Genomic DNA, 15,067 nt, shown 5'->3' with positions numbered 1-15,067 from the left:
TGTAAATGTTAGATATAGCTGCAGTTGCTGCGCTGTAAATTTGTCCAAACCCAAACATGTTGACCATGTTGACGAACGTGGGCACACTGTTCAGTTGTCTCTAATCAAGCTTCCGCTGAGGTGTTATTCATCATGACATGTTGCATCTTGGCTAATTTGTGGCAGCGTTAACGCAAGCTGAGATGGCCGCTAATGGCACCAGCGTTGATCCTCATGGCAGGAAGTCCAACAGAACGAATTGGTGGCTGATTGGAGGGGGCGAAATTGAACAACGGCAAGGAGTTGGCAGCTAATTGTAGTTGATGGTGGTCGTAATGAAATAGAAGGGGTCCCCGAGGCCACCTGACATGGACGACATTATAGGAAGATGGATGACCCATGTTGCTTGCGGTCGGTGGCACAAGTCTGAGGTAATGGGAAACGCATTAAAGCTACATGTATCAGAACAACACAAGGTAAAAATCAAGCAAAGGTATCCAAATCATATACCATGAAGCAAGCAATAAAAACTTTGTTAATATCTTCGTCTACTCATCTATTTTACGAGACGCAAGTATGGAGTTTGAAGTACTTACAAAGCAGTTAGCGAGCTTTCCTCCTCCGGCCTGTCTGGCTATCATATAGGTCGTGGTATTCTGAGACCACTTACTCAGACACACTAAATTGGCGGCTGGAAAGATAAACGCAGTAAGAAACACTTATTAGTAATACACTTGATGAGGAAGTTTGTTTTGTTCGGAACATACACCGCACCCATCTCTCAAACCTTGTCATCAATACCGGACAATAAAGTAAAGAGGAAAACACCTATTTCATGATCAACTATATTTCGACTTTCGGCAGTAACTGTTCCTTCATCAGGTAACAATGCTGGATGCATTGGTCTCACATAACAGTGGGTCCGTTTTGTCGGCCTCGAAAAAATATAGTTCCACAGAAACAGATGGTTTCAACAATTCTGATTGGTTCTTCTTGTTCCGAATATTCTATTCTTCAACAAATGTGCTTTCGTTGCCCTATGCAGAGGAGGCTTTTGTAATTTGAAGAGGCCCACAACATGTAAGGTGTGATCGGCTATCAGCAAACAGTTTGCCTGGACTTCGAATATTTACTCTCGAAAATTGTCGGTAAAACCTAAACGAAGCAGCACCGTATGCAACTGCTCCATAATGTATTGTGGGTTTTCCAATTCTCTCTTTTCAGCAGATCAACATGGAAACAATATCTCGCAGTCGAAAATGAATCACAATTACGACATGACATTATCCCATTTCCTTAATAATGCAACACAGTCTCATATTATACAGCCACTAATCTGAGTTCAAGCTAATGACAGTTTGACAAACACAACTGTTTGAACTGTTCCATCTAGCATTAGCCTTACATCTATCATTGCACCCATCTTGTCAGCGACAGCATCATCAATCAAAGGACAACTCAGCAACAATTGCTAATTTTGCTGACTCATCACGCATCCTAGACTACGCTTTACAAATCTGTGAGGCGTATGTTTTGTGATCAACATTTGCTCATTTTCATGCTGGGATCATAAACCGAAATACATGTACAATCTAATTACTGTTTGGAAAAAAGGAAGCAAAAATCCGAATGACCATTGCCGACCAAAATGTAAAAGATTGCATCGTTTAGTTTCAAAATGGCAACCATGACCGATCCTCCTGTCAGCCAATGCCATCTGATGGAACGATCAGGAACCAATCTATACAGAACGAAGATTTTATACTGAGGGTGTAGATTGCATAGTAGAAGCATTACAAAATGCTGAAATTGTTATCTATTTTCTTGCATACAAAGTACTAATGTGTACGTTACTTTCTTGCTGGAACAAAGTCAATTGCTTTATCGTGGTCAACTGTTCTGACATTAGAAGGACACGGCAGAACAGATGGTGGAGTGGGCCAGGAACCACCTTATCATTTAATGATGAAATTCTTGCCTTCCAGGCATTCTTGGTAATGTTTTCTTTCCGAAGAACAACAACTCCCAGCCTGATATTTGTCTTAATTATTGTTTTATTTCGCTATTTCTAAATCTTTTTCAATGTTGATTCATGATGCGTTGTTAGTTGCCAACTAGGTACATCTCGACGTGAATGCTTTCTGTCACAATAGGCCTACCTTTTTGGTGGAAATTCGGTGAAAAGACATTGTCATCTACAAACCAGAGTTTGCGGGGCTATTTACCTAAGACAATGATGTTTATACGAAGATAATTATAGTCGTTTCATATGTAGGAAGGTGGAAAGGAATGCGTACCAAACACGGCGGCAAACTGCCCGGTATTAGGTCACCACGTTTTACGTTAAGTGAATTTCACACCGCCAGGGTTTCTAGCCTGGGTCTACATTTTCACCGCCCGCGAAAATGTTCCCTCTTATTTCCTGCTGCGCAGACGAAGACGCAGTTGGCAAAATTCGGTCTGCAGAACTCGCGATTCGGTATCGGGTAGCGTTATTTTTAGAGACCTATCCAGATCCCTAAATATCTACCAGAAACATAGATTTCACCAGAATAATTCAATGTCTCCTTAAAGGGCCCTGAAATGACTTACCAGAAATACATCCGCAGTAAATCATATGAATAAGTTTCATGAAAACTTAAAGCAATAAAAACTCAATTGTCATGTGGACTTTGGTGAAGTGGACCCATTAGGCAACAAGTGGCAATAAGATCTGGGAACAAGTGCTAACTCAATGATGGAGTGCCTTGTCAAGCCACTGTTTTGCAACGTTTTTGTTGCACAGAAAATGCTACATGAATGTTTGCCAAGATTGCTCATAAGAGGACGTCGCGTTCTTTCTTGCAACGGCAAAGTCATAACACCATGACAGTAAGATTGATGGTGCAATATCTCTACCGGGGACTCTGGCAGTGGTTGATTTAGATTAACAGTGGGTTTATTTTTTGATCAGTTTTTTAACTATTGAGCCGAAATTAGCTATAAAATGAAGCCAACAATACAACGCTATTAACTTTATAACACAACTTTTGTTATGCTTTCAACATTTTTTTACCACAAAGGGCCGAAGAGATAATCTTAAATTTTCAAGAGAAAATCTCATGAGAATGTGTTTTCTTGTTCATGAAACATAGAGACTGAACTTACTTCATCACCTTACAATTGTGGCTATAAACAAAGGGAGGACGAATGAATCTCTAATTCAAAAGCAATCCCTTGGAAAGATGATTCCAGGTAGAAAATCCCTGATACGGTTCTTGTAAGATTCCTAGCTACAGGATCTCAGCTAAGAATATTATTAGGACTTTTTACTTACATGAACTACCTTTCTACCTCTTGGATCCTATTGCTCAAAATGATTTTTTTTATTTCAAAATTCTTCCACCTTTGATATTTCTGTTGAATGTTTCCGCAGAAACAGATAACGAGTCATTTAATTAGACGCCCTCCCCAGGAGTCAATAACGACCAACGTCTTCCACATGGCTGTGTTTTACTAACCGGCATTGCACCAGTAGATTCAACATCACTGACAGTTTTTCAAATATTGTTTTCGAATCCATAAATATTCGAATGTATGTTTTGCGTCGGGAAGAAGCAAATTCTTGGTATGCACTCGAGACGTAAAGCAGGAGTGATGCATCCCAACTGATTGTCATAACTTCAAACTTCGTATAACTGTATTGATTATAAACAAACTTGGTTGTGATGATACCAATTATTAATAGTGCATATCATATTGCAATATTTTCAAATCAATGTGAACAAAATGGCATGGGTTTGATTCCTAATTGGGTTCGTTTGGAATGGTTACACCGCCCAGCACGAGTCTGTCCGTGACATGCCATATCAGGTGAATGATAACAAGGATAGCTCAATCGTAAGATGAGAAAAGAGAGTTGGGATACTTAAACGAGTGCAGTTCAGGATCAAGTGGGACTGGAACTGCATATTACGCTGTTCTTTCATAATTTAAGATATAAAATTGAATTTGAGATTCTGTCTACTACGCTGTGTTAACACACACTGAATTCACTTGTGATGTGTACACTGATATACAGAATACAATCTGCATGTCAAAACTCATCACGTTGACATATTTGGTTACTGTACAGTAGCAGTTTTTTATTATTTACTTGTGACACAGATATATATATATATAACTACAATGTACACCAATGGCGTATGCCTTTAATGTTTTGATCTCATGATGGCCAGGCTCCATGAAAAGTGACCAGCGACACCTTACAATAATTAGACGTTAGGGCTTCCAAAGAGGTAGGTATCAAAATGACCCGCGAAGACGGATCTGCTCACGACTTGTCTAGGAATGGTAATGAATCAGAGACAGTTAAAGTATGTTCATGGTTTCGAAGAGCACATATTATTTTGTAAACTTACTGTTGGCGAAAGATCAAAGCAACCCACTACTGGTTATTAATCGTATTGGAAACAAAGCTACCAAGGAAGAAGCAGCAGCTCTCATTCAAGAACATCATGCGAGATGCTCATTTTAACATGATTAAACGCACCTCTGCATGATATGAAATATATTAGGAACAAATCATTAATAAGGCATAATTGCCTTTGTTAGTCTTGATCAGGTAATAGTCTCCATATTGCTTGCTTCTAATTAAACCTATTACAAGCCAACACGATGCTGCGAAGCGCCATTGCATGTTCTGTTTTAAGATGCATGCTAAGTTTTTGCTATAAGAGTTGTTTTCATCATCCTACAGAAAGGATACTCTTTTTTGAGTTTGTATAGATTAATGTGCGGTAAAGAATAAAAAATTGGTAAATGCTTCTATCAATACTAGTAAATGCTTTTACTTCCGTTTTGTAAAGAATGGTATTAGTGTAAATGCACACGAATTTTCCAATAAAAGCGTTTAGTTTTTATACAAATCACCCAATATTGTTGACCATAACAGCCATAGAAAGGTTCTGTCGAAGGCGGAGGATTCCATGCAGGGAATTCGCTTTTCTAATCTACATGTATCTTCATGATATTTTTATGACGATATTTTGATTTCCCGTAGGTCAAAACCGAAGCACAAGATTGCCTAGTCTCGGCCAAATCACAACTTCACATTATTCACGTAAATATTGAAATAATCGTCTTGCACAGTGCTTAAGATAAGTAAAACAACATAGTCTATTGGAGAAGAAACTTCTTGTAGCTCCCGATCTGAGAAACACCCTAAGCAAAATACGCTGGGTCTTTTTTCTCTCCAAAGAGTTCGTAAATACCCATATGGCATGCTTTGGGTGAAAGTGACTCACCTCCTTCACCATTGAAAATAACTCGGGGATTATAAAATGAAGCATCAGCAATTCTCTATCTGATTCACTGCTAGCATCAAACGATATCTCGCTGATGGAATGTGCAAATGTGAGAGCAACAATTGTTGAACGTTGGTGATAATGTATTGGTTCGGGATTCCGTTTGTGATGACACAAAAATGCATGATTGGATGACCTACTTAATAAAAGCAAGAAATAATGAAAGATTTCAGAATAGTGCATGTACATTTAGTCCATCAATCAATCTTGTACCATTCAATCAATCCGATTTTATATAGCTAAATCATTAGACTTAAGTGTACTTGTGACCCGCTCTACCAAAACTAGGCGCTTGTCGCATCTGAACTTGACAGGTTGATACGGACTTGTTGTTCATTTCCCTATTGTAGACCTTTGGTGAAATGTAACCAAATCAGTTTGTAATAGATTTCACAAAAGGCCTACAATAGGGAAATGAACAACAAGTCCGTATCAACCTGTCAAGTTCAGATGCGACAAGCGCCTAGTTTTGGTAGAGCGAGTCACACTTTTACTTTTTGGTGAGCGCACTTTTTACAGTAAGTGTGATAAACTCTCCTGAAGTGAAGGATAAAAAACAACGGAAGGCGCTTAAAAGTTGATATTAGGCTTTGCTTCCCAAATGGTTCCTGGGATAGCCACTGCTATGGCCTTATAGAAAGAAGTAAATGCCATATCACCAAGGCTCGGCAGCGTCACGGCGTACCTCAGGCAGCAACTATCAGCCACCTTTCACATGTTGCTGCCTTCACTATATAATCTACAGTACCCAGGCACCATTATGTCGTTTATATTGCGATTCGTATTTTATACACGCACGCGTATGTTACCGCATGATTCGATATGAAAAGCTCAGAGCCAAGTGGCTTCATCTTTCCCGCCGACATCCTATAGGAACATTATTGCCATTGTTCTAATAATGAAGCCAGTTCAGGGCTTGCTGCATGCAAGCCTCAGGGTTTCATTGATTGTTAGAAGTTTGAGGAGTTCATACGACTTTAGATTGGCTATCAGTATATAATGTACGTATTTTGCAAGGAAAAAAGTCGAAATAAAGAACTACATGTACTATATAAGGCGGCTCGCTTTCTGTATATTTGCACATTCTCATAAAACTACCCTTCAACACCTTTGGTCGCTCCATGTTTGCTTTAATGCAAATGGCGCTTTGGCGATACTTTTCTGTCGGTATAGTGTATTGTAGTCCACGGTGAGGCAAAAACGCTGCAATGCACCGACCAGAACACAAAAAGCACTCTTTGGCAGCATTTTTATATTCGCAACATATCAAATGAAAGGTATTTCTCAATGGTTAAGTGAGATAACAACTCATCACTGGCTTTTTGAAATTCGGAAAGATAAAATAAAGGAATGCCATTAGTTTGGCCACGTCTCAAGTTTCTGAGATAAGTATGCTCATTATGACATCCGAGGTAACAAATTGCTCCTTACCTGAGATTGAAGGGCAAGTAATCTCAACTCGCAGTTGCTGTGACTTGACACATCCACTGATAAATGTACTCCGACTCGTACATGTTGGGCTTCCCTTAACAACATCTATACTATAGCGTCCGTCGTAAGGACATTTGGACCCTCGGATTCTGGATGCTGGAAACGAGAGATAACGTTAATTCATCATTGAAGATTCTTCGAATTATGCCCTAATGTTAAATGCGATTGCACAAACTATGCTCATCACTACGGTCAGAATTTTTTTCACAGAAACAGAGTATGATTCTGTTCTATTTTCATATCAACTGCTTATCAATTCTTCAAATTGACCAAGAGGATCTCGATCTTAGAAATAGATGTACAAACGTTATCATAAGTAATACATTAGTTCTCGCTAAAACAAAAATCCTACTTACGAATGAGCAACTGCTTAACACCAAAGTTGAAGTTGTCTTCGAGACAAGCTTTTGACTGCTGGTCCACCATTTTACCTAAAAAGAGCAATTTTTTAATATTCATAGACTATTGTGTGAAATGCAAGTAAAGGAACACTCAAGTAATGCTTTACTCATAGGCAGGTTCTGTAGCAAGTCACAGTGCTTCTTATGATCAGCTGACTGAGTTTAATTTGAGATATTTACGACCTAAACTAGGTCTTCTTTCGGTCTGGTTAAGTCACCAGAGACCTAAAAAGACCTAGTTTGGGTCATCAGCTATAGTCTCAGATAAAACTCATCAATCATGGAAAAGAACTGCTACAAAAAATTATCATTTACTTTTACAGTACAACAGGTAAAGTATATACCGCCATACTACCGATGCATGGAGCCTAATTTTTTTCTTTACCTGCCAACAAGTTAATGTAACACACTGACTGACGTAATGAGCTAGTTCGCAGATGAGAAAGTTTCTAATTTGATTTCTGGTGTGTTAAGGCGTTGCCTTTGTCTTGGCCTAATGCCGTAATGAATTTATCGAACATCAAGGGAGATATGTAAGCCTGCGGAAACCTGTGCCAATGTTGATGAATCTTCTCATCTTAAGATTGCTCACTCGCGATGAGCGGCAAATGAGGGGCCTGAAGCACTGACCTGATCCGCGGTAAGAACGGAGTGCTAGTTGCGTGATAGTCATAAAAATACTTTCATCCAAAAGTGAAGATGATGACAGCCGGGATTTTGGTAAGCTAAATGTATTACCCGTCTGACCATAGTGTTGTTGAAGAACGTAAAAAGGCAAATTATTTTCTGATGAAAAAAAGGAGATTAAATAACCATCAAACCGTATGTTCCCTTAGATTCGTTGAAGATATATTCACACACATGTATCTTTGAATACTGTATCAATCTAGGTAATAATAAACAACCTCTTAGGTCAAATTCGGTGATATAAGTTCAAATGTCTTTCTATCTGACACTTGACGACTTTTAGGTGAAATATGCAGCCGCTGCATGTATGTTTGTTATCATTGCCAATAATTATGTTTCGCAGCACACTTGGTGGTTGTTGAGGTTATTTTGGGTCTGTCATTAATGAAATTTCTTGGTACAAAGACGATTTCATAGCTCAAAGCATAGACATAATGCGCTCAGTTACCGATATTTGTATCTAAGCTTTCATAAAAATTACTGTTAAGAGATAACGTTTGTAAAAGTAGAACAAAGGCTGCTGTTAATATGGACTGAAGCGCTGAGCCTTTAAATGACAATATATATCATTGAGAGATATCACGAGTGCATTCAATAATTTACAATCTGTAAAGCTATGCAAACAGACTAAGGTTATTAATCATCAAACAGACCAATAAATATTCACTTATCATTATTAGTCTGCTTCTGTTTTATATCACAATACATCATCATCAACAATTAACATGCAGCTGAAGTAGTCCATAGGATGTACTGAAATCATGGAACATGCTTTTCGTAAATAAACTGCCAGCAACGAATATTGCTTGTTGAAAACATTATTGCATTGAGTTGTTTGCATAAAAAATTCGACAGATGTTGAATAACAAGATTATGATCCGTGATGGAGACGTCTGTGGCAGTTTTTATCAGTTAGTGTCTGGTAAATGTACAATCTATTCAAAATATTGAAGGTTTTTCTAAATAACGAGGAGACGCAGACGATGTCTGCTTTTTAATTTGCCTGAAAGGGGTCTCACAAGCGAACACATGTACACGGCCGGTGTAAAAATTTGAAATGTCCCAGAATGTTCGGGGAACAAGCATAACAACATTCAATCGCAAAATGTTATTCCATTTCTAATGGAGACTGTTACTACTACTGTAAATTGATAATAGACTATTGATGAAGATGTCAGACGAGAAGGTCCCAGGTCCATACATGTGACTCAACTCCCGCAGAGACTATGACGATGATCAGTGATGGATTGCTCCCCCGTCAGCATGCTGTGGACACAGCCAACTACAAGTGCCCATAGTTCACTGAAACGAACAGAGCCACTCTGGTTTCAAGCGATGTGTTCTAAATGGAGCAATGTAGCAATCCAGAGTTGGGAGGAAGATTAGTCAGTAAAACCAGTTGGCAGTTGCTGGTTTCGGGTCGTTTATAGGAAGTTGATCAATCATACGTGTATTTACGAAACAAAAAACAAATGACTCTCTTTTCCCCATTACTTGCACGAGCTGCTGTTCATTTATCTTGCTTGACATCGGGTTCGAACTAAAAAGTGGCTCATTGCTGGAGCTGGCAATGCGATTGCAGCAGGATAGGTCTTTCGAAGGTTGTGTACATTGGGCAACATATGGACCCGAATGAGGAGCACAAGGATTGGCGACAACACACAGCCAGTGCTAGCAGTAGTCGTTATTTAAGAGGTTGTGTAAAAGGAAGCTTTCAAACGATCAATTGTACGAAACGACGTTTGAGTTTAGTAGGTAAAATTCTACCCAATACATCTACATTACAGTGGGGAAAGCTACCATTATTGGTGGTGGCCATCTCAAGACACTGAAACCTTTCTCTAAGTTTGATCTAAATGATATCTCAAATTTTATTACATTTTGATCTAAAGCATTCAACGAAGCTCATTTGTACTGAATGCATGCAGAATTTATACTGCCTCTCATCTGTATTTCTTTTCACATCATCATCTTGATGTTTGACCTCCAGTCACGATGACTCATGAAACAAATTGACACGTTGGTTGATTTTCTACAATGCCAATTTCAGTTCGGATAAATCATCTACAAGTTGTTAACCCCAAAGGACTAATCCGAATAGTTAGATCAGGAATGTAGAGAGAACCGTGAATGAAAGATGAAAGATAAATCTGCACCAACAAGAATGAGTATGCTTGATACTGAACTCGAGAGATGAATAGACCGAAGAATATTTTGTTGAAATTACTGTTGCCATACCAGGAACCACCCAAACAACGTTCAGGTGATCCACCCACCATCTGTTTTCTCTGTCTTCAATGATGATTAGTGATGAATTGAAATTATAATCAAACAACATGAAATCTCCCTTCGTGCAACAATCTCATTAGAGAAGAATGATTTGTTTCTGTCACAACATGGTAATGTTGGGCTCATCAGGCCTTATATTGAAGTGACAGGAAGTAAGAATTATATTTTCACAGTCAATAATGGACTTCGTGGAATATATCTAAAAACAACACTCCCTGCAATCCAAAATACCAACTGATAGGATGTGGTAAGAATATGACGATTTGCGTTAATAACCAAATTTCTATGTGAAAGCACATTGCTTAACTTACGCATCACTATCAAAAGAACAAAGAAAAGGCGTACGGTTCTTCAAAAATGTTTAAGATAATCAAAAACTACATGTATGTTCCAACCGAGAAGTGATAAAATACCCATACCGAAAATTCAATAACAAAGTGTTAGCATGAAAGTGCCAACAGCAGCGTAGAGAATATTGATGATGAGTTTTTCTCAAAGATTCGCACGCTACCTGCAGCTAACATGGCCTAATAGAGTGGCCATTACCTGAAGATGTGACAAGCCCAAATGACTTTAAAACGCTGGCGAGAACGCAGAAACGCCAAAAGCATACGGATATCAGACAACGTGCTGCTAGTTTAATATCGCATTCTGATGAGGCTAATTTTCTCCTTAATTTCAAATTTGAAACAAAGGCTAGCCTCGGGCGATGTACTTTGCTGTCGTTTATCTTGCTGTTCAGAATCAACTTCAAAGAGTAGCTGACTTTAGAGAAAAAAATATCTGTGAGAGATAACAGCTAAAGGTCATCTTTTACATATAACCAGCTTGTTTAGGATGAGCTGGAAAATTTTACATATTGTGGTACGGACAACCCCCCCCCCTCCCAATTTAAATATTCTACACACGTGTATGCTACTTTCCGTTGTCAGAGTTGTAACAGTTCAAAATCTTGATCATTGCTGGTTTCCACGGAAATAAAATATCATGGCATTTAATTGTAATTTTCATCTGTCCCGGGTTTCCTTTTTGGAACAAAGTCACAACCAGAATGCACGGATAATTTCACTTTAAGGGAGGTTCAACATGTCAAACAATGTCACTTCAGAGAATTCCGTGGTTTATGAATTTTGTTTTTATTTTCCACCTGCACTTTTACAGGCGAGATTTCAATGGAGCAATATCTTCACCTCTCGCAGGAGAAATTCTGAAATTGATTCAGATTTAATTGAACTATATCAAATGCTATAAGAACCGTTTATCACCGAGAAAGGCAATTTCCTCATGAAGATTCCTTTCTTGTGATTTTTGTTGCAGTTGTGTGCGGTACGTTATTGCATCATAAAATGATTTGAAATCGCAAGGGATCTCGATATTTTTGTGTGAGAAGTATTCTTGCCGGTATCTGATAAGATAATACATGTACATACAGCTGCGCTAGATCGGGTAAATATCTCTTTGTGATGTTCTTCCTTTGGAGACACCAGTGGATAACTAACATTTGCACCGCATTGCGCACGGAATAAAACAATTTTTACATTTTGTGAAAATTAGCTTGGAAAGAGCTATGAAACTGGAAATACAGTGGGAGTCGGATATTGCGAAAGTACCATGGCCTGGTTGATCCCAAAGTGCTTTTTATGGCACATATCTCGTTTTGCGATGAAAGCTTTGCTCAAAGAAAGGTGTGGCGGTGCTCGGGGCTAAAAATGTAACAATCAACTGGCAAAATATTTATCAATAACATATCTTGCTATACTGAAGATGAGTTTCCATGGGAATATCATGATTGACCTTCGCTGAAGAAGCGTCATTGTCATCTTTTATGGTAATTAGCTGAGTGCGCAAGGCAAACTGACAACCAAAGACAAATACATGTATACATTGTACAAATGAGAATAACAAGTCCACCGGAGCCACGACGATGACGCATTACATATATACCTATTCTAAGTTGAATGTTATGCAAATCCACATCATTGGTACTTCGCTGGAAACGTATAGTGTGTCTCTCATCTGTTATGAATTTTCATTCTCTAATATTTCATTAAATTCCAAAACGAAGAGTTGTAAGGCCGGACACCTCGGTTAGTGCAGAGAGCAAGATGTGTAACTAGGTCTCACCTTTTCTCTTCGAAAATGTCAACCAGTCAGGCTGTCAGATTTAGTATGTCGGATGATTATCCTGATTATGGCAAATTGCCTTCAGACGCTGGGTATCTCAGACTAGGCGGTAATTTCACCGGTCCCTAATTAGCAGCAATTTTGGTCTTTGCCTGGAGATCTTTAGCGCGTTGCAGGGCGCACAGACTCAAATCTTATACTAACAGAGATAGGACATGTTAACGGAGAATGAATGGAAAATGATGATGAAAGGTTCCAATGTCACGATCAAATTTGACCCATGTGACCTTGACAGGCTCGTCAAATCAAAACCCTGGCCGTTATGTTACGTATCCCAATTAGAAATACCTGTAAAAACAATTTGAATATGACAGTGTTATCAATGCAGGACCTATGGCACTTTTCATGCTTTCAGTTTCGACCCTTATAGTTGTCAAGTGAAGAATTACATCAAACCAAAATTGTCAGGAGTCACGCACACACAAGGTTTCATTGAATGATTGTCTATTTGATGTTCTCCCAGCAGAAAGGGTCTCGCTTATTGACTTTTTAAAGATATTTTCTTGTGACTGAAATATTACATGTGTGGCACAGACATTTCTCGCTTAAACCAGTGACAACAGAATTGACATTAGATGCTGTCGCCTCTGCACCGCCGATCACTCAATGTCACAAAGGACATTCCAGTATTTCTGCAGAGATGTGTCAAGCCAACAATGACAATGGTTGACTTCACTCGAATGTGTCAATATTGCCAATGCTAATTTTTTAAATCCTTTTGCATCCCGGGATGACAGAAGCTAATCCAGTAGATATGACACGTCATCTGGTGACTGGTCCCAGCGACATCAGTCGCATTCCCTCTTGACATTATGTCATGAACTCTTTTATCTTGGGAAATCCGTAATGCTTGGATGCAAAATCGTGGCTTCTACAGCTTATTGTCGATGGTGCGATTGCAGGATGAAATTATTGCGCTTAAAGAAAAGTACGAGTCGAGTGATTCAGAATGATATGAAAACTTAAGATGTTTCAATGTCTTCAGGTTGAACACAATTTTTGTCCTACTAAATCTCTCGTAACATGAAGAAAAAACCGTCTTTCTTTTTTGCTGTTTCTTCTCATCCCCTAGCATCTTAGTCAGCCTTGTCTGCTTCCACAACGTTGAGAATATTACTGATATTGCAGGCGTTGGCTATTCGATGCCGGTTATTGGCACCGCATTACGGTAACTGGGACCTCATAACCCGTGAAAGCGGCGAAACTGCGTCAGTTAATCACTGTTGCAGTAGTTGAATCATGCGAAAGGGTGTCACTGTCAACCAACGATGGATGTGAAAAAGCATGATTGTTATGTCATTTTGTAGCAACTACTCGGAAAATGCAGCAATTATACATCTTACAGACGTTTTTGACCTAACTTCAAAGGTAAAAAATTACATATTTTTTTCGTCGGAAGCTGATGCATCATACCATTTCCAGAGCTTTTGACTGTTTTGGGAGACAGACATGGGGCCATCACCGAAGGACAGCATGTCAGGAACGAATACAGTACAGAATGGCAAGGATCAGTGAGAACACCCATGGGAATGTAGAAAGGAAATGCAAAGTAAAGTAACCTAGACAGGCTGATGGATTGCCAAGAGGTCCGATGGGAGCTGGGAAACGGTCACTTTGGATGGGGAGCTCTGATGCAGCGGCCCTGTGGGCAGTCATGGGTAGTGGCCTGTGGCAGGCGACATGGGGATGGGTCGTGCCAGAGGATTAGTCAGGCCCCTTGTCATTGTAACGTACTGTATAGGAGTGCAATTCTGATGGGGAACGATCGTCAGCCATAGACATTTCATGAGTTGAATATATTTCAAGGGTATCAACTTGCCAAAACAAATCAGAAATAAATCAATGGCATCATAGGCCTAGGTTCAGTCACTGAGGAAATGTGTGAGGAACTATATAGGACTGCCTTCCTAAGAGCCGTTATCGAACAAAAAAGTGCGTCAGGTTGACGCCAAAGCTAATTGAGACTACTGTACATGCATGGCTATACATGCAACTCAAAACAGACATGCTGAATGAAAGCACGTGAATCTGTTTGATCTGCATGAAAATGTGATCTAAAGTATATATTGCAAATATACAGCAAACTGCATTCAATCGATCCCGTGAATGCGAATACGAATGCTCAATGAGTCACACTACGCCTTCAGAGCTTCGGTAAGCTTAAATACTGTTATAATCACCAATTCCATTTGAACGCTTTTCCTATCTTGGACTTCACCAAGAAATAATACTGCCCACGACCACAACGGCAGTCGTTTCCAGGAGATTTCAATAGAGATAAAGAAGATGATTTGCACATAAAATGGCTTTCCGGCCATCTTGGAAGTGTCCAGAGATTTCCCTGGGGACAGCACATGGAAAGCCATGAATAAAAGTATCTCTGAGAGAGCAATGCATTTGTCTGCATGACATGTATCGCTAACTGGGGTGAGTGTATAATCACAGCCAAAAAGAATCCAGCGGCGTCATTTTCTTTTTAGGGGTGCGATGAGGAATCAAACGACGTAAAAATGGACCACATTTGATGGATCCAGTGATACATTTTTGGAATTTTTTGCTTACACTTTACATTCAGCGTGTAACGTACAATAAAAGCCTCCAGTACATTCCATTTGCGCGTCAGGGCAAAAATACTCACTATTATTTCTGGAGTATATATATCACATGGCCCGCGGAGCCAAGCGATACTCG

At 39.3% G+C, this 15,067-nt stretch overlaps 1 protein-coding gene across 2 annotated transcripts in view; it reads right to left on the bottom strand.

Annotated features, from left to right (window-relative positions):
- LOC135486573 (uncharacterized) overlaps window positions 1–15,067 on the bottom strand; it is a 159,732-nt gene that overhangs the window by 9,164 nt on the left and 135,501 nt on the right. For both annotated transcript variants that reach the window (XM_064769455.1, XM_064769456.1), the window contains 3 exons: window positions 7,172–7,246; window positions 6,756–6,911; window positions 576–670 (listed from right to left, as the gene is read on the bottom strand). In XM_064769455.1, coding sequence (XP_064625525.1) covers window positions 576–670; window positions 6,756–6,911; window positions 7,172–7,246 — 326 coding nt within the window. The remainder of the gene's footprint in view (window positions 1–575; window positions 671–6,755; window positions 6,912–7,171; window positions 7,247–15,067) is intronic.

Source organism: Lineus longissimus, chromosome 4 (assembly GCF_910592395.1).
Source record: "Lineus longissimus chromosome 4, tnLinLong1.2, whole genome shotgun sequence".
In the NCBI taxonomy this organism is placed as follows: domain Eukaryota; kingdom Metazoa; phylum Nemertea; class Pilidiophora; order Heteronemertea; family Lineidae; genus Lineus; species Lineus longissimus.
This window is presented reverse-complemented; position numbering and strand designations above follow the sequence as displayed.